This window comes from Dioscorea cayenensis, chromosome 5 (genome assembly GCF_009730915.1).
Source record: "Dioscorea cayenensis subsp. rotundata cultivar TDr96_F1 chromosome 5, TDr96_F1_v2_PseudoChromosome.rev07_lg8_w22 25.fasta, whole genome shotgun sequence".
In the NCBI taxonomy this organism is placed as follows: domain Eukaryota; kingdom Viridiplantae; phylum Streptophyta; class Magnoliopsida; order Dioscoreales; family Dioscoreaceae; genus Dioscorea; species Dioscorea cayenensis.
The window spans coordinates 594,528-612,694 of record NC_052475.1 but is presented as its reverse complement, the minus strand read 5'-3'; the positions used below and the strand labels follow the sequence as shown (position 1 = coordinate 612,694).

Genomic DNA, 18,167 nt, shown 5'->3' with positions numbered 1-18,167 from the left:
AATTTTATAATTATCAATGTCACCATCTAAAATAAAATGGTCACGTTTCTCATCATGCAATGAGAACCAACTTGTAAAAGCCATTTGTTTTTCTCCTCATTGTCAGGATAGTTACATCTTGCTTGGACAAAGTTTGCAAAAATCTAACCACTATTTGTGGCTTCAGGAACTTCGGATGTTGTCTCATATCCCAAGTTTCAAAAGAATCAAATTCACTTGGTTTTTGGCTCCAAGATATTTCTCATATTCATCAATGAAGAAGATAAGATGAGAATGAACTGAGTTTTGAGTGCAAGCAAGTGATGATTAGCTTATCAAACAATAGAAATAATCACTTTTTTTTTCATCATCACATTAGTGCCTTATTAGCTTGCACCAAAACAAACTTTGAAGCTTCCTATATGAGGACAAAAGGGTCAGAATTATTCACAAACCTGCATTCATTCCCTGATGACAGAAAAAATAATTACCTTAATCTGTTATCATATCATTGAAAGGAGCTTTGAATTGACTGGAAATTCACAGGTACATTGAACAAAAAAGAAAACAGCAAGCATTGCACCCAATTGTTTAAAGAATTTCTTTAAATGGGTTTGATGGTTCTTGTAACATTTCAATGTATGTTATATTACTGTTTAGAGGTATGTATGCACAGAGTTTCTTCCAAACATGAACAAGAAACAGAGAACTTCTTTTGTCCTCTCCCAAAATGCTCCTGCCAGTCTGAAAATGGTTTACCTATAATAACTAATCAGTCTATTGATCAATTGTGAAGAGCTTTGACAACATCTGCACCACGAAAACCAAGGAATGTCAAAGAATTGCAGACATCATCTCCCATGATTTTATGAGCCTCATCTAACTAGGTTTACAATCATACTAGCAATGAAGCAGTTTAGTTTGGAGCTGCAAAGTATAAGTCTGAATGATTGATTGGAAAGAAAGTTTATAAGGCATACCTTGAGTCTAAATACTATAATATTCCAGTGAACACAGCATTTTGTGCCTGCATAAATTGTTTTCAGTTTAGGGACCATCGTCCATGTTTTGATCATTGTCATTATCCCCTTCATAATATTCATCATCGCGCTGAATTTGCTTGTCTTGGGTATGCTCTGACATAGCAAGTTAACAAAAGGAGGAAACACTGCTGTTAGGAAATTGAAGAATACAGTATCAAAACTCTGAAAAGAAAGGTTAAGTTAGTTTGCTTAAAAAATTCCTGTACCATCTTAAAAGAAATTTGTCACAGTAATAAGAATGATTTAGAGGAGAAGAAGAAGCAGTGGAAACAGAATCAATAACAAAACAAAATATCAAGGACCTTCAGATTCGTTATGGCTCTTCCAAGTTTTATTCCTTTTTCTTAACAAGGAATGACCACAAAGTGCCTCCCCATTCCCAAACACACCCCAAGAATACCTATGACTTTCTAAAACCAAAAAAACCATTTTATTACAAAAACTTTCGCATTCAATCCATATATTTTAAATTAATTGAATATTTTTTTAATAAAAAAATTATAATTTTACACTTGCCTCTATGCTTTCTCTCCTAGTGAGCTCATTTGGGTCTGTGGGAACTCGCATGTAGCTTGCAAGGTCACGCATGAGTTCGCCATGACCCGGTGAGCTCACCAAGGCAAGCTTATCCACCATGCGAATCAATCCCGGTGGCTAAAATGACTCTGAAGGCGAATTATTTGATGATGAAGAGGACGGCACACTCCAGAGGTAGCATAGCCCACAAATCTCCCCAAGATTGGGACGAGCATGCCCAGGGGCTCTGGCAGAGAGAATGGAGGCAATGGAGATGAAATTGAGACTCATGGCTTTGTGCCCGTGTGAGCTTGTGTTTCTTTTGAGCAGCCACATGAAGCATTATTGCCCATGGTGGTTAAGGACATGGATGGGGAGAGGATTATGAGGATGACACAGGCTTACCATCACCTTGTTGCTGTTGTTTATGTTCATTGTGTTGTTGTGATGCAGAGGGCAAGGATTATGATGCCGCAAGTGAGCTCGTTAGCCCTGCATGAGCTCACCGGACATGCCTGACCTGATGCACACTCGCCATGGCTGGGCAAGGTGCAGGAGGTCGCCAGGGAAGGAGGGGAAGAAAAGGAGAAAACAACATTGGGATAGAGTGGTAATTTCAACAAAACTAATTTTTTAAAAAACAAAAAATCTTAAAATGAGGGCATTGCAGAGACCTGCAGGTCCTTTTGAACCATCTCAAGGACCTGCACCCTTTTCCCTTTTCTTTGATGTGGGATTCGATTCTACAAACTTTCAAGTAAATATTTAAAGCAAATATTCGTAAATATTCAAGTATTATTATTGAAATATAACACTTACGGTCTACTCGTTCATCAGGGTCTTGCTCATCTTCATCAAAATCTGGAATATAAAAATCTGGGGGAACCTGCAGGTAAATCATAAGTGCTTTGGCATGGGCATGGCAAATAAAATTCCTTTTTCACAATAAATTTAAAAAGTTGTGCAACCAGAAAGAAAATCTATGACCCTCAAAAACTATGCACAAGGTCTCCCATTAGGTGAGAAACAAGCCATGAATATAAAAAAACAGGTTAAGTCAAGCCACTAATGATCTGCAATAGTCCAAATAATAAACACAATTAACTTACCTCTTGCATCTGAACACTTGGAGCATGCTGTATGCACCGAAGACTTTCCAGAACTTGTACTTTGATCGAGCTCAAGTATGATTTACTGTTCAAGTTCTCCTACAAAATTGATTTTAAAAGGATAAAAGTTTGAAACATTCCAAGAAAATTGTTGCTAAAGAGCCAATTATAAAAGCTGTGTGAGAGAGTTGAATAAATAGAGGTTCAATTAGCGATATTGAAATCGGGTTCTCGTCGTAGAGTTGTTATTCACTCAGAGGGGAGAGGTACACCTGATACCAGTAACATCAAGATCTGTGACAACAGGCAGTTGAATATGATTGCAAAACTATAACAACCACCTTACCAAGTTTCCACTCTGAATCTTCAGTGAAAATTCTGGAGCAAAATATTGAATATATTCATTGTCAGGAATTTCTGTGAAAGACAGAATAAATGTAGTGTTAGAAACCAGGTAATGAAAGCATAATCAATAAATAATAAGTGGTCTCATGTTGATTCATAAATATTTATACACAAAAACTTACCCAAGAAGATGTTGCATTCTATTTAACAAATTTGAAATTAAGATGGGTATGTCGTAGAACCATAAAGGAATTAACTAAATAGAAACAATTAACCAAAACACAAATTGTAACATGCAGAATAAACTAATGCATACATCTTGGACATATTATGTGTAAATGAGATGACAAAAAACCTTACTCGAGTTGATGCCTTTCAGTTAAAAATGACAGTCCACTAAGAGGTTTATTTCATGTATGTGGAAATATGAAATTGTGTTAAGGATCTAAAATAGCTTTACTGCCTGGAGGTAACCACTTCTCTGGTGTCCATAGAAAAGCTTAGGGAAGATGTCATAAGACTGTCCAAAGTGGAAGCAAAATGCCCCTACATATGTTTAAGATGAAGTGAATGGTAAGCCTTTCTTCATAAAAAGGAAATGCAAATGTTAACATGAAAATGAAGAACAAGCCTTATCAAATCATATTGCGTCAGCATTTCACCATTGGCATCTACAAGATCATGTCCAAAAGGCTACCACAAAATGATTTGTTGCTATTTCCCATTCAAACAACACACCATGATATCCACTCAGGGTCTCTTTTGTTCTCCCAGAATTTGAACCCCAGAATCTATACCTCAACTCAAATATATGGTTTGATTATCAAGATGGAACTGAAGAGTGGATCTAAAAATCCCACTTAAAGCATAAAAGTTGGAAGTTCAGCCTGAACTCATTTTTCCAAATCCTGCATTTCCAAACCCTTTGTATTTTGAAATACTTCCAACAGGACACTTTCTTATTTGAATTTAAATTTATATTTAAACAGCAATCCATCTACCAATTACATTGGAAAGCAGGGCTGTCTCACACAAATTAGAATCACTTGTTTGTCTGAAGTGCTCTAACTAAAAAGTGGTCAAAAAGAAGATGTTAGATATGGGTTTCATACAGTTTCGCAGTCTCTCTTGATTGATGATTGCATGTACAAATCAAATTATGAGAAAGAAAATGCATATTTATACCATTTGGAAGCTCTGTCTCTAATAAAACTCCAGTTTCAACAGTCCAGCAACGAGCTACATTTTCCTTAGTGTAACCACCACCACCAGTTACCTAACAAGTGGGTTGTCAGTTAAATAACAACCATATGCCAATAAAATGGTCAGATTTGAAGACATACCAGCAAAGGTAATTTGAAATTTTTCACAAACTTCACACATTCAGCATGCCCTGAAATGATATCATACTGGTAACTGTAAATATAAGCCCAATCAAGGCAACCAATAAAAGTTAAAAAACTAATAACGTGAGCTAAGGAGGATGCTATCTACAACTTAAATGTATATATTCAAAAAAGGAACTATTAATATATTGATAATATCAGCCAGGCATTAGTAGGATAAACACCATCTATGGAGAGATTGAAGCAACCCAAGCGATCTCCAGCAAGAGAATCAGCTCCACATTGAAGAACTATAACATTTGGTAAATATGTCTCAACAACCTTGGCAATGATCTACAAGATGGAATAACTTTAGTTAAAATCATTAGAAACATAAATGTTGCATTATTCATTGATCTTACCACCCAAGAGGTTCCCGACTTACTATCTTGAAAAGTCGAATAAAGGAGGCATCATCTATGCCATCTTTAAGTGGCACATTGATCGCATAGTACTTTCCTTCTCTTTCACCAATATCCTTCAAAAATAAAAAGGCAACACTATCATGATTAGTTACAGCAAACCTAACAAGTATATGAATGTATATGCATACATTTATATATATATACTGTTGAGAAGAAGATGACATCACAGCATTTTGAGCCTCCATTTGGAGGCCACAAAAGATCCACTAGCACTTTAAATTTTATTAAATAACCTGGTCACGTTCTTGCATGTAATTCAAATGATCTAATCTAGGACTACTTATTCCAAAGAAAGAAATTTGCCACACCAATGCAAATGAGGTTATAAATGGGTTCAATAGGTAAGACACAAAACATTTATCAATGATCTTTGCATCAAACGTACAGTCTACCACAAAAACTACAGAATGAAACATGTACAATAAATCAGTCCAAAACCTTATGTCATCAACTGTGAAATGAGAAATTTACTACCTTAACGTCGCCAGTTCCCGGAAAGAACATGTCACCGAACTTGTGAAAACTGACTGTCATTACCCTGAGGTATTGAGGCTATAAAAGATTAATACAAGTGGTACCATCATAAAAAGGAAAGTAATGAGATGCTCAGCGTACAAAAATCTCAGCTGTAAGAACTATAGTTTCCTATATACATCTAAAACTTCTGTCGAATAAGTTATTACAGCCATTACCTGTCTGTAAAGTAGAAGGCTTCTTCAACTCCATCCCCATGATGAACATCAATATCAATGTATAGCACTCGAGCATGATGCTTAAGCAGCTCCAATATTCCCAATACCAAGTCGTTGATATAGCAAAATCCGGACGCCTCACATTTCTTTGCGTGATGTAGACCACCAGCCCAATTTACAGCAATATCACAAAGTTTATTGTTCAACCTTCTGGCAGCATCTATATAACAAATGGCAGCTGAGAAAATTCATGCATTGTTGTTCCACTTACACCAAAGCCAACAAAGCTTACCTATCGTGCCGCCAGCATACATCTGACAGAACTCAAACAGATTATCAAAAACAGGGCAGTCTTCACCAAGATTATCTATTGGTGTCAAGTACACATTAGCAACAAGCCTCATAAATTCTTCCAAAATGCTTGCTTTAGCACACGATTTGATGCATAAAGAGAAGCAGATGAAGGAAGTAAGCACTTACATCGCTTGAGGTCATTAGCAAACAAGTGTTGCGTGTCAGGAGTGATTCGATGCAAGAACTCCACATAATCCGGCGAATGGAACTGCGCAAGCTCCACCGGATACGCCTTGTGCGGCCGCTACAAAAACCGAGAGCAAGGGAACGAATCAAGCACAAATAATGCTACAAAATAAACAAAATAAGCGTTCAAACTCACATAAATCTCCATCTTGTTGTGAAGCCCATACGAAAGAACAAGATGATGGGTCATGCAAAGGCGGTGTGGCTTCATCGGATGATTCGGTCCAAAGTACACACTCCCCACATCCCCTGAAAGAAAGAACTCGAACTTTGAAGAATAACAAGGAGAAAAAGAAGGGATTGGCAAGGAAATACCGTCGTAGAAGTAGGCAATTCGGTCCTTCGAGGGCATCGTGCTAGTTGGTGGGTACTCCTACAAGAGCACCGCCATGAGAGAAGATCGAGAGCTCGGGAGAACGGAGAGCCGGGAGCGAAATTTGGGGAAGAGGAACACTTCGTTGAGATCGTTAAACTATTATTACGGACGGTCCAGATTGAAGCCGGTGGATTAAACCCCGATTTAATATGGACCGTCCATTGATGAGATGAACGGTGTCAGTGGAATATATAAGACCGAAGCTCGAGTTCCAGAGCCCGACCGAAAACCCTAGCGGATTCTCTCTCTATCTCTCTCAATCAAGATCTCTTGAGCTTCATCAAGCTTCGATTTTGCTGCTGATTTGAGGGGAAGGAGAAGGAGATGCCGAAGGTGAAGACGAGCCGTGTGAAGTACCCAGAAGGATGGGAACTCATCGAGCCGACTCTCCGCGAGCTCGAGGCTAAGATGAGAGAAGGTTTGCTTGTTCTGATCTTTTGGTTTCTATTTGATGGCTCATATGCTTGTTTTGCTGATTAGGTTTTGTTAATGTGTAGCTGAGAACGATCCGCATGATGGGAAGAGGAAGTGCGAAGCATTGTGGCCTATTTTCAAGATCGCGCATCAGAAAAGTCGGTATATTTACGATCTTTATTTCCGCAGGAAGGAGATTTCGAAGGAATTGTATGAGTTTTGCTTGGATCAAGGGTATGCGGATCGTAATCTGATCGCCAAGTGGAAGAAGGTTGGTTGATTCGTTTTTGCCCTAACCCTAAATTTATTAAATTCGTGCAATATTTATCTTTTTGGTAGTTCAGAAACCTTGATGATCATACATCCACGCTTGTTATCTAAATATTTTACGCAATTGTCATCTGTCTATAGTTTCTGTTAAACTCGAACACATACATTGTGATGAAAACTGCAATTTTTTTTATTTTTTATTTTTTGGTCAATCCATAAGAACTATTTATTCCTCAATAGCATTCAAAGTGATACCATTTCAGATTGTGACACATAAGGCTTTCCTTGGAATCAAGTCTTTATTTAATGGCACTCTAGTTATTTGAAGTTTTGAACCTTCACAGCAATGGTTTAAGTCATACATCCTGACTATTCAGTGGAAATAAGCACTGTGTGCTTGGGCTGGAACAACAAGAAGAAGTGGAAGCTTTATAATAACCCTGTAATTTTCAGATTCAGATTTCCTTCAAATCTCATATAGCTAGTCCTGAATACAATGCCTACCTAAGGATTTGGGAGATTTTTTGGCCTATTTTGAAGGTTTTAGCCTTGCTCCCCAAAACCAGAAATTCCACTGTTTAACTTTTAAGAATGCTTCTGGAAGTAGGAAATGTGAAAATAGATCTGCTGGAGTTTGTGCATTATTTAACCATGCAGGAAGACATCTATGCCTCAAAATGTCTTCTAGTGAGCCCTGATTTTCTGGCATCTTTGGAGAGAGGAACAGTTGAAGATTTATTGTAAAGCGCTTTCTCTTGTTGGCTAGGGTTTGGAGTAACACCAGGGAATAGGTATTCTGCTCCAGTACCAGACTGCATGCTTATAATGGTGTATATACAATTTCTCTGTGCCAGTTGGGCTGGTTGCTTTGTTACTGGAAGGCGGTGGTGCCCTCACTCGTTGTCATTGATTACTCTGAGTTACACCCAGATAATCAGGATATTCTTTAGAAAAACCTTGTTTAGATTTCTCTTATATTCTCTGTATTATGAATCAGAATAATCTTGGAAGAAACAGAGAAACTTGTGCATCCTGTTTTTCTCGTTACTGATTTCTTCCACAACCAAACATAAGAAAATTATTCAACTTTCTTGTGTCTTTTTATGGAGTTCGTTTTCTAATTTTTGCGAGTTCTAATTATTTCAGTTGCTCTTTGGAGCTAGTCTTGTTTTTCCTGTATCAGCATTCAACTATTGGTTGTGTCGATGGGTTTTAGGGCAGTTTTTGAGTTGCTTTAGTAAGAAATTTTTTTCCCCATTTGCTGCATATAATCATGCTGTGCACCTAGGTACTTGCACATTGTTTTACTATTTTCTTAAATTGTCTTCTCTTTGTATATGAAGAGATTGAGCATACCTTTTTTCTTCACAAGCCCTTGTTGCTCGTATGTTGAAGACTTTCAAAAATTTTCTACTTGGACTCAGATAGATAAGTCATGAAGATTCTTTTGGCATAATGCTGACAATTTGTATTACCCATATGTAACACCAGTACAAGTTTACAGAAATTCTTTTTCTAGCAGCCATTTCCGAATGTAATCTGCTACTTGATTCTGAAGCACACATCAGTTATTAATATAAACAATTGTCATGTGTTCTCTTATACATTTTTTTTCCAGTTTATTCAGAATATTGTCTCTGTCTACTTGCATTTTTTTGGAGTTACATTAGTATTAAAGAGCTTTTTGTTCGGCTTTGTGCAGTCTGGATATGAACGTCTTTGCTGCCTCCGTTGTATGCAACCACGAGATCACAACTTCCAGACGACATGTGTGTGCAGGGTTCCAAAACACTTGAGGGAGGAGAAGGTTATAGAATGCGTCCACTGTGGTTGCAGGGGATGTGCTAGCGGCGATTGAGCTTTTCTTACATCCAATCCCAACAACTCTTAATTAATAGTCTGTGTGACATTAGGCTCCTTCCTTGACTTATAATTTGGAGTGTATCTCTGAATATTGTAATATTGATTGTCATCTGAGTAGAGGATCAAACTGTTGTCAATTTCTAAACCAGAAAGTTGATTCTGGCTGAACAAGGTGTGTATGTATTAATCTGGGACATATATTGCACAGGAATCAGGATGGCCAAAATTAATGCTTATCTCTGTGTGAAAGTCTCTTCCCTTGTTATTATCATTTAATAATGCTACCCGTCTGAATGAAACTTTCTTCCCATATTGATTGCCATTTATATTGTGTTTTGTGAATTGACATTGTCACTTGCAAGCAAAACTTTCTTACTGCTATTATTAACCTACAAAGACATTGATTTTGCTTCTTTTTTGTCTCGTCTCATAAAGCTCTCTTTTTCTTTCATAAAAGTTTCTTTTTCTTTCTTGTAGAGTTGTAGTGCTACTTAAAATCTATGGCAAATTCCTTATAGCGCCCTGAGAAATTTTCCAAGTTTACCCATTAGTTCTTCTAACTTATTGGCTTTTTATATATATATATATATATATAAAAAGTATTTCCTGTTTGTTGTGAAAACTTCCTCTTCTTCTTTTGACCGGACTTTAAGGTCACATACAATTCAACGGCAAACTCTGATTAGTTGAGCCACCAATTGACCAAGCACATAAAGAACACTGAAGACAAGCAAAAGTTTCTTCGATCATGAAACAAAGGTGTGCTAGTTGAGTGGGACCTGATTTGAAGATACCAATCACCATTTTAAGAAGACCCCAAAAACTCATGCATCCTTCCCAAGTCCAAATTATTTATTTCCCCAATTAATTATGATGCCCACCTGTTATTATTCTTTCTTCCTCTCTGATATTATTAAATTTTTCTTTAGTTAGTATCTAACTTAGTGATTAGCCTTGCTTAACTAATCCACTCAAGTGTAACCTTGACTTCCACCTTCCACTATTCCTTGATTGGTTGTGCATTTTGTTTATTCAATCACTTAACATATTTCTTTTTTTATTATTATTATATTTTGCGTGTTACTAACAATTCTCCTTGTCAGATTACAAAGAAGGCAAATAAATCATTTTGTGATAAATAAGTTAAAAATTAATGAATAAATAAAAATCCTCAAACAACCTTTATGTGATTTGATGCCCTTATTTAAGTCAAAAACTAGTTTATTCAATTTCTTTTTTTAAAAAAACATATTCTTCTTTCATCTCATTGTAAAATGATAGAAGAAGTAAATTTTATAACATAATTTAATATTTAATATAATAATTATGGATTACATTAACTGCGAGATAAATGAGAAATTTTGCCAAAAAAGTATACATATAATATTTAAAAAGAAGTTTGACTTTGTGTTAATACAAGGAGGACTAATCTGACAAAGAAACTGCCCTTGCCGGCCATCAAAGACTTTAAATAGATTCTACTGTCATTAAAATTCCAACTACTTTCCTCTCAAAAAGGAGGAAACCAATTACAGTTTACAATTATTCTTTTTTCTAAAACATTTTTGATAGATCGTGATGCCAACGGCCACCGGACAGTCCAGTGGAAAGTCACTCAAACAGTGAGTGTTTGGTGCATAATTGAAACTAAACACGGTAGACAAACACTTAAACAATATTATGTATTTATTTATTAGTGGATTTTTTTATGAGAAAAATTATCTTAAAAACCTTTAAAAAATTATAAAAATTTTTTAAAAATATATATTATTATTAGATTATAGTGTTTGATATAACTTCTTCAATGACATATCGTCATTGGCTCATATACCATGCTAACCATCTCAAATAATAAATTTTTAAAATATTATTAAGCTATTATAATTGATGCATTACTGTAATTGTATATTTTTTTAATAATCTTTTATAGAGCTGCGTTTGTATCATTTATTAATTAAAAAAAAACATGATATCATTATAATTTTTTTATTTACATTGTATATTTTTAATTAAAATTAAGAGATTCTTTCCCTCCCTTCCCTTGGAATGAGATGGTTGTTGGCTGCTGGAATGGCATCCTAATAAATAAAATAATTCTCTTGTAGGAGACAAAATGTATTTGGTTTATTTCCTAAAAAACTACTCATTGTAAATTAAAATGTTAGTACAGTGCTTAGCCATTATCTTATTCCAAGTTCCAACTAAAGCAATAAATAAATGAGTGATGGAATCCATAGAACCAAAAAGTCTTCCAAGGTTTATCCACTTTTATTTAAATTAAAAAATAATAAAAAAAAAGTCTTGCAAGTGACCAGACACTGAGTACGAATTGCTGGCTTCAACAGCAACCATTCTTTTCTATTGTTTTTCAGGATGGATTATTATTTGGCTTATTCCATGTCTTTAGTTTTTAAGGCCATGAACTCATGCATGCATATTGGTTTCTTTTGGATGTAGTAGGCTCAAAGGCGTTAAAATAAATAAAATATTATATTATCGGTGTTTCAAAAACAATTACTCAAAATCAGTGCAATATATTTGATTATTCACCTAATATAAAGATTAGACACATTTAGAAGATTTAACAAAGTTATGTTTTATCACTTTAATAACAACAAAATATTTAAAAGCTGGCAAATAAAAATTCCATTATATATAGGATGAAATTGTAAGAATAAAAGTAGTGAAGTTCAACAAATAAACTTTTTAATAATTATTTTAAAATAATAAATTTTTTTATTAATATTTATCATCAGTGAAATATTATGTGTATGAGAAGAAATTTATGATTTTTATTAAAAAAATAAATGAGTAAATTTGTTATTAAATTTTTAATAGATGTTCGGTTATGAGTGAGGATTTAATGTCCAAATCCCGTATTATCAGGTGATAGTGTATAGTTGGATGATTTATTTTTGGTTTATGTACACATCTGATTGTATAGTTCATGTCTTAAAAAATAAAAAATAAATCTCATTAATTTATTTTATTTTATACTCCGTTAAAAAAGACACTGGTATATTAAATGTCAACTTTACACGTCATCTATAATAAATGAAATGATGGGGCATTCAGCGACTATACTTGAATATCATAATGAGCTGAAGTTTTCATTTTAGCTATTCTCTTTTTTCATTATTGTCAATGTCAGACTCAAAACAAGATGTAAAGAATAATAACAATTCAAATCTTTTAATCTTTTAACAAAATAAAAATAAAACCATTATTTTTCTTTTTGAGAAAAAAATTGCCTTTAACTACAAAATCGACACATTTCAAAATATATATATATATATATATATATATATATATTTTAAAAAAAACCATTAATAATCTCAAATATAAAAACTTAACCAGCTTAATGTAAAATTTGAATATTATAATTGTCTTTCAATAAATCAGTGGTTTATTCATTGTTTTTTTAAAAAAAAATTCAGCCTAATTTAAATATATATATATATATATATATATATTGAGAAATCTATATAAAAACACTGAATTCAAAGGATTTCTGTCATGGTAACTGCAAATTAAGTTTTGATTTATTTGACAAATTCATAGATTCAAAAGACATAATGAGTAATTTTGAACCAGCCTAAGGATTTAAACTCACTTATCTTTTATATACTACTTAGGATGGATGGTTTACCTAAAGATTGTTTCCTAGGTGCCACTTGAACTTTTGCAGATTGATATTGTCTTTGTATCAGCTTACTCTTTTGTCACTAATCATCTCATAATTAATCTTCGATGTTTTTTTTTCTTCTTGTTTTGTTAGTGTTCTTTATCTCCTTCAACTTTTATCCAATGGATTTGATGGTATGTATTGCTTTGACCGCTTTTAATGAAATTGTAATTTATTTTTATTTTTATTTATTTTTAAAAAAATGGATAAAACAAATAGATTAAAACATAAGAAATGTACAAAAGTTATATATAGCAAGGCCATATGAAAAAAAAAGCATATGGTCCACTAGCAGTGGTTACATTACAAAAAGATCTTAGGATAAAACACAAGTTACACAACTTACAAAAGTGATTGTGAGAAACTACAACGAAAGAGGCAAATGAATACACAAACTAAAGTAGAAAAAAACCATAAGAAAAATGGTGTCACACCCACCCCTTCTACCGAGGTAAATGTAGCCTCATCGGTTAAAAATTCCCTTTTAACCTGAAACCCGACACCCGTTTTAAACAAAAGCGAGCCTCTACAAATCACGATTTACAATTTTTTTCACCAAGTACAGGGTTCAAAATACATAAATACTAATAAATATAATCACTCTAATTTCTGGGCTGACAACCGCTACAAGATCACAACACCAATGACAAGAAATAAAGAGGGGGACCCACTGCGGGTCCTGGACTCAACCCCGACTAGCTCTATACTCGATCGAGCGATCTAGGGTCCCGCTCCTGCACTACTGAGACATTCGGTTGGTCGGTAGTGGCTTAATAATTCCAAATACTTAAATATAGTGTATATAAAAGTATATAAATACCAACTCGCTAAATAATTTTTCCAACTTTTCCAAAAATACTGAATTCTAGCAAAAATACATTTTTAAAGAACTTTTGAAACATAAATTCATCATAAATCAATGTCAAAAATAACTAATAATATAAAACCATTCTCAAATCCATAGCCTGAAAACTCTCCCCGGCTTAGCCGCCGTCGCGACTAGGTTGGGAGCCGTCAAGTCTTCGCACCCTGACGTTGGCCCATCGGTCCCGTGTGGTGACTCGGGATCCCGATGTATAATCCAATCGAGGCTCTACGCTCCCACCGATCCGACAAATCAACACTCGAGTCCACCACGCCACCTCTAAAAGGGCCGGCGTGGGAACCCACTCATCGCAGTAGTCGGGCCTTAGCCCTGCCGTCACCATCCAAACCAACATGTAGATCGCAAAGACAATACTAAACTGTAGTAAATCATATCACATGGTCCTTATCCGGGACATTCAGCGATGATACATGCATAATATCATGAAAATCCAAATACAAAAATACCATTCCTATGCCGGGGAATGAAAACCAGATCCCACAAATATTGTCGGTAAAAACATTTTAATACACGCACATGATTTCACAAATCATTCCAAATCAAAAGCATATATAACCATCCAAAAATAAATTCATGAACCGAATAATTAAATCACATATACATGTATTTATACTATTCATAAATCACGTATAATTATACTGAAAATTGATGTATCAATACGATTGTCGGGAACATCAACGGCAAATAAATATACGTGATACCCTCAACATTATACGCCAATTAAACATGATAAAAAGAAATACTTAAACAATTATTTTTCAAAATACTAGCCATTAAATAATTATTTCAAATAATAATAATTAATCAATTATTTAAAAATAATAGCCACTACTCAACTCACCTGGTGTCCTTGGGTTCCTGGAACTCCCTCCCAAGATCGAGCAACACCTATGAGAATAATATAATAAAAAAATAAATAATATATTTAAAACTCAAAAGAAAATACAAAAAAATAATAATCAACTCTCTATTGGGCCCACTTCACTCCCAATCGGTTAAAATCCGACCTGCATAATCCAACTGGCTTTCAATTGCACTTAAACCAACTCAATTTAGACTAAACACAGTTAAACCAATCTGAACAAATCTCAATTCCATTGAACCAAGCTCAATTGCACTGAACCAAGCTTAATTGCACTGAACCAAACTCAATCAAACTGAACCAGCTTGAACCAACTCAATTCTTATTCAAAATCCATTGAACCAACTTGGTTCAGCCCAAAACCCTTAACCCAAATCAACTGAACCAAACCCAAACCATCTCAACTTGATTTGATCAAGCCCAACTCAACCAAATCAATTCAATTCAACCAATTCAATTCCAACTTGGTTTGATCCAACCAAATCCACTTGGCTAACTCAACCCATTTCAATCTAACCATTATCATTAACCTCCTAATCATCATAATCATCAATTTAATTAACTAAACCAAATTTTAATCTCGGTGCTACAGTAACGCTACAGTAAAACCGAAAATCTCATCTCCATTTTTCAAGCAATTTCCATCCCAAATCTGAGGGTTTTTACCAAAAGCAATTTTAAATACACTCATCATCTACAACAACATACCAAAGTTTTTTTCACTCAAATCCATCATTTTTTTCTTCATTAAATCCACCAAATACATCACACATACGTTCAAGTATATAAATAAATAAATCATCAAAATACTTACCAAAATAATACTTCATCCATTCTCCTCCGAAATCACCAAACTTTATCTCTTCCAATTTCTCTCAAATCTCTCACTCTTTTCTTTCTAAAAAACTCTCGAGATCTTAGATAGCAAAATGGTGGAGAGAAGATGAACAACACTCAGTCTCTAGATTTTTTCTCCAATCTTATGATTCAGCCGAAATTTACATTTAGTCCCTCAAAACATAATTTATTACAAAAATAGTCCCTGAAAAAAACTCACAAATGGTCCCTGAATTATAAAAATAGTATTACTCGAAAAGATCCTTTCAAATTATCCAATGGTCCCTTTAAGTATAACACAATATTTCAAAAAGTGCTCACCACCTTACCTTTTCGATCCTTGGTTTTTCGAAACATTTTTATATCAATCTATTACTCTTTAACCAAAAATCTTTTATAAACTTTTTACACTTAGGTCCTTGTTATTTCCACTTGGGGTTTTTCAACAAGATTACTACGTAGAAAAATTTCATTACTAACCCGTAGTAATACCCTGAATATATTTTCCAATAGGTATCCAAAGGTTCAGGGTATTACAAATGGAGTTTTACAGATGATGGAAATTGAAACACTGTATATGTGATTAGCCTGAGTGCAAATCAGTAGGTTGCTTTCCATAATCACTCACATTGGACAGGTTTGGAAATTTGATCAGCTTACATTATTACTCAATTTAATTGAATTAGAAGAAAAAAAAAACATAAAATAGAGATTTATTCAAATTGTCAAAATTGACTATTTGATTTTTTTCAACAACAGGATCTGTAAAATTCATGCAAGGAGCATATATATATATGATTTATTTTATTAATAATTGAGTATTAATATATATGCTAGACTGCTAGGGCCGTGAGAGTGGAAATATGGTTATTTAGTTGCAACAAAGTATTATTACAAATATATATCCCAAATAAAAAGATTTTTTAGTTCACTGAAAAAACACTTGACAACTATTCAATGTCTTGGAAAATTAAAATCTCTTTAACTGTTTCCATTTTACTCTATCAACGGCTCACCTCGTTAGTTTTTTCACATAAAAACTTATTAAAAAACTTAAAAAATAATATTAAAAAAAACAATAAGTTATTCTTTAAAAATATAAATATAAAAACCATTTTTGTTTATCCACTTTTTATTAAAAACCATTTCTCATAACCGATATACCAGAAAAGATAGTATTTTATTTTTCTTATAAATAAAAAGGTAGGTTAATTAGCCATACATTTAAAAACCATTTCCTAGCTGGAAGGGGCATGCCATGCATTATTATTTTACAGGAGACAGTCATGGTGTGGCTCTATTTGATTATTCAAAACAGTCATGCTAATCATTGATTAGAATATTCTCACGTTTAAAAATAGATAAACCATTTTAATTAAAAATAGAACGTTCTCACGTGTTTTTCACTCACCGTTAATCTCAAACAAAACTCCAATCACATTTATACATAAAAAAATTTTTAAAAAAATAAAATAAAAATATTAATATCATTATTTGTATCAATTACTTTAAGTGAATCATATTCGATAAATCGTGATTTATCGCATTTATATCAATTTACTCCAAATAAATTTTATCTAAAATTTACCATTTTTAAACTTACATTTTATTACAATAAATATTTATATATATATATATAGTCAATGTCTGAGCTGACAAGTGATCTCATTACCACAATTAATTGCAGCAGTAGCCGCTCATGGCGTGGCCGGGCGACCTCGGCCGGATGGGGAGTAGCCGGCGGGCTCTAATGGCGGCGAGCTTTCGGGCCAACGAGGAGGAAGGTGACTACAACTTCATCTATGATGACAAAGATCCGAGATGGGTGGAGTTAGAGAGCCTTCCAACTCCGGACAGGGCCAGGAAAGGCATCATCCTTGATGTATCTCTGACCGGCCAACTTGTTACAAATGAGGTTGATGTCCGACGTCTCAAACCTCATCTTAAAAAGACTCTCATGAGTCGCATATTCGCCGATGTTGATGAAGATAATGAACAGTTCCTTCGTTGGATCAAAGGCCGTTATGAACGGTGCCCGTTTTCCCATTTTTTTTTTTCTTTAAATTTATTTCTTCATATGTATATATATATATATATATAAACATGAACAGGGTGGGCATGGAGCTGCCAAAGATTGAGGTACGGTTTCAAGAGTTATCAGTGGAAGGGAAGGTGTACGTTGGGAGTAGAGCGCTGCCGACACTGCTCAACTCTGTCATCAACTTCACCGAGGTTTTTTTATTTTATTTTATTTAAATTTTTGGTTGTTTTTAATGAGTTCGTTGAAGAGTTGTTGGAAATGAAAAACATTTGATTGTGTTTTGATTTTATTTTAGTTTTTTTAGTTCTTCTTGTTTTTGTTGTTGTGCTAGTTTTTTTTATATATAAAAAAAATTGGATAAATTACATATATTAAAACAATAAAAGTACAAATTAGCTCCACCACACAAGTGAAGTTGTGCTAGTTTTCTGTTATATTTTTTTTAATTTTTGCACTTTGTAGTTTCCATTTTTAGTGAATTTTTGTATTTTAATTTATGTTCTTTGTATTTTTATGTGATTGTTGTAATAATATTTTTTTAAAAAAAAAATAAATAAATTGCTTCAATTAATCAGATAAGGTGTTGTAATAATATTTGTGGGTTAACTATTTAAAAATAATAATATATAGTATGCATGTGCACATGCTATTCGCCTTTGAATTGAAGAGGACTGACTTTAAGGTTGCATGTTTTGTTGTCATCTATGAGATATCACACATGGATATTGGACTTCGTGCTTGGATTATTTTATTTTATTTTATTTTATTTACCTCTATAAACTTGTCTAAAAAAATCCCAATATTTAGTTTGAGTTAAGTTAGCATGAAAGTGTGTGGAGGCTGACTTTTTTAAGAGTAAACAGGCTGACCTTTTCCATTAAAGCAATATTCGTAATAAC

At 33.9% G+C, this 18,167-nt stretch overlaps 3 protein-coding genes across 4 annotated transcripts; 2 read left to right on the top strand and 1 right to left on the bottom strand.

Annotated features, from left to right (window-relative positions):
• Positions 1-566: 566 nt before the first annotated feature.
• LOC120262426 (histone deacetylase 9) lies at positions 567-6,479 on the bottom strand. 2 transcript variants are annotated; one of them, XM_039270529.1, is made up of 15 exons: positions 6,350-6,478; positions 6,171-6,283; positions 5,975-6,092; positions 5,787-5,861; positions 5,495-5,714; positions 5,277-5,340; positions 4,763-4,855; positions 4,563-4,671; positions 4,336-4,385; positions 4,178-4,268; positions 2,994-3,064; positions 2,648-2,746; positions 2,358-2,424; positions 960-1,115; positions 567-789 (listed from the first exon to the last, which is right to left on the bottom strand). In XM_039270529.1, the coding sequence occupies exons 1-14, from the start codon at positions 6,384-6,386 to the stop codon at positions 1,027-1,029; spliced, it is 1,296 nt and encodes a 431-aa protein (XP_039126463.1). In that variant the 5' UTR covers positions 6,387-6,478; the 3' UTR covers positions 567-789; positions 960-1,026. The 2 variants fall into 2 exon arrangements, with proteins under 2 accessions (XP_039126463.1, XP_039126464.1); XM_039270530.1 differs by lacking the exons at positions 567-789; positions 960-1,115; positions 2,358-2,424 and having other exon boundaries at positions 2,648-2,919; positions 6,350-6,479.
• A 138-nt stretch (positions 6,480-6,617) lies between these two features.
• On the top strand, positions 6,618-9,214 carry LOC120262427 (protein BUD31 homolog 2). The gene is made up of 3 exons (XM_039270531.1): positions 6,618-6,828; positions 6,908-7,095; positions 8,797-9,214. The coding sequence occupies exons 1-3, from the start codon at positions 6,735-6,737 to the stop codon at positions 8,950-8,952; spliced, it is 438 nt and encodes a 145-aa protein (XP_039126465.1). The 5' UTR covers positions 6,618-6,734; the 3' UTR covers positions 8,953-9,214.
• Positions 9,215-16,897: 7,683 nt separating this feature from the next.
• On the top strand, positions 16,898-17,581 carry LOC120262347 (pleiotropic drug resistance protein 2-like). The gene is made up of 2 exons (XM_039270445.1): positions 16,898-17,258; positions 17,339-17,581. Exons 1-2 carry the CDS (start codon positions 16,927-16,929, stop codon positions 17,481-17,483), a joined length of 477 nt encoding a protein of 158 aa, XP_039126379.1. The 5' UTR covers positions 16,898-16,926; the 3' UTR covers positions 17,484-17,581.
• The last annotated feature ends 586 nt before the right edge of the window (positions 17,582-18,167 follow it).

Bases quoted from the DNA above. Each gene is read 5' to 3' on its own strand.
- LOC120262426 (XM_039270529.1), bottom strand. From the start codon at position 6,386: ATGCCCTCGAAGGACCGAATTGCCTACTTCTACGACG. The intron at 4,856-5,276 runs GTAGTAAATTTC...TTATTTTTGAAG, and splicing joins CGGGAACTGGCGACGTTAAG to GATATTGGTGAAAGAGAAGG. The intron at 2,747-2,993 runs GTAAGGTGGTTG...TCAATTTTGTAG, and splicing joins AGATTCAGAGTGGAAACTTG to GAGAACTTGAACAGTAAATC.
- LOC120262427 (XM_039270531.1), top strand. From the start codon at position 6,735: ATGCCGAAGGTGAAGACGAGCCGTGTGAAGTACCCAGAAGGATGGGAA. The intron at 6,829-6,907 runs GTTTGCTTGTTC...GTTAATGTGTAG, and splicing joins CGAGGCTAAGATGAGAGAAG to CTGAGAACGATCCGCATGAT. The intron at 7,096-8,796 runs GTTGGTTGATTC...GGCTTTGTGCAG, and splicing joins TGATCGCCAAGTGGAAGAAG to TCTGGATATGAACGTCTTTG.
- LOC120262347 (XM_039270445.1), top strand. From the start codon at position 16,927: ATGGCGTGGCCGGGCGACCTCGGCCGGATGGGGAGTAGCCGGCGGGCT. The intron at 17,259-17,338 runs GTGCCCGTTTTC...AAACATGAACAG, and splicing joins ATCAAAGGCCGTTATGAACG to GGTGGGCATGGAGCTGCCAA.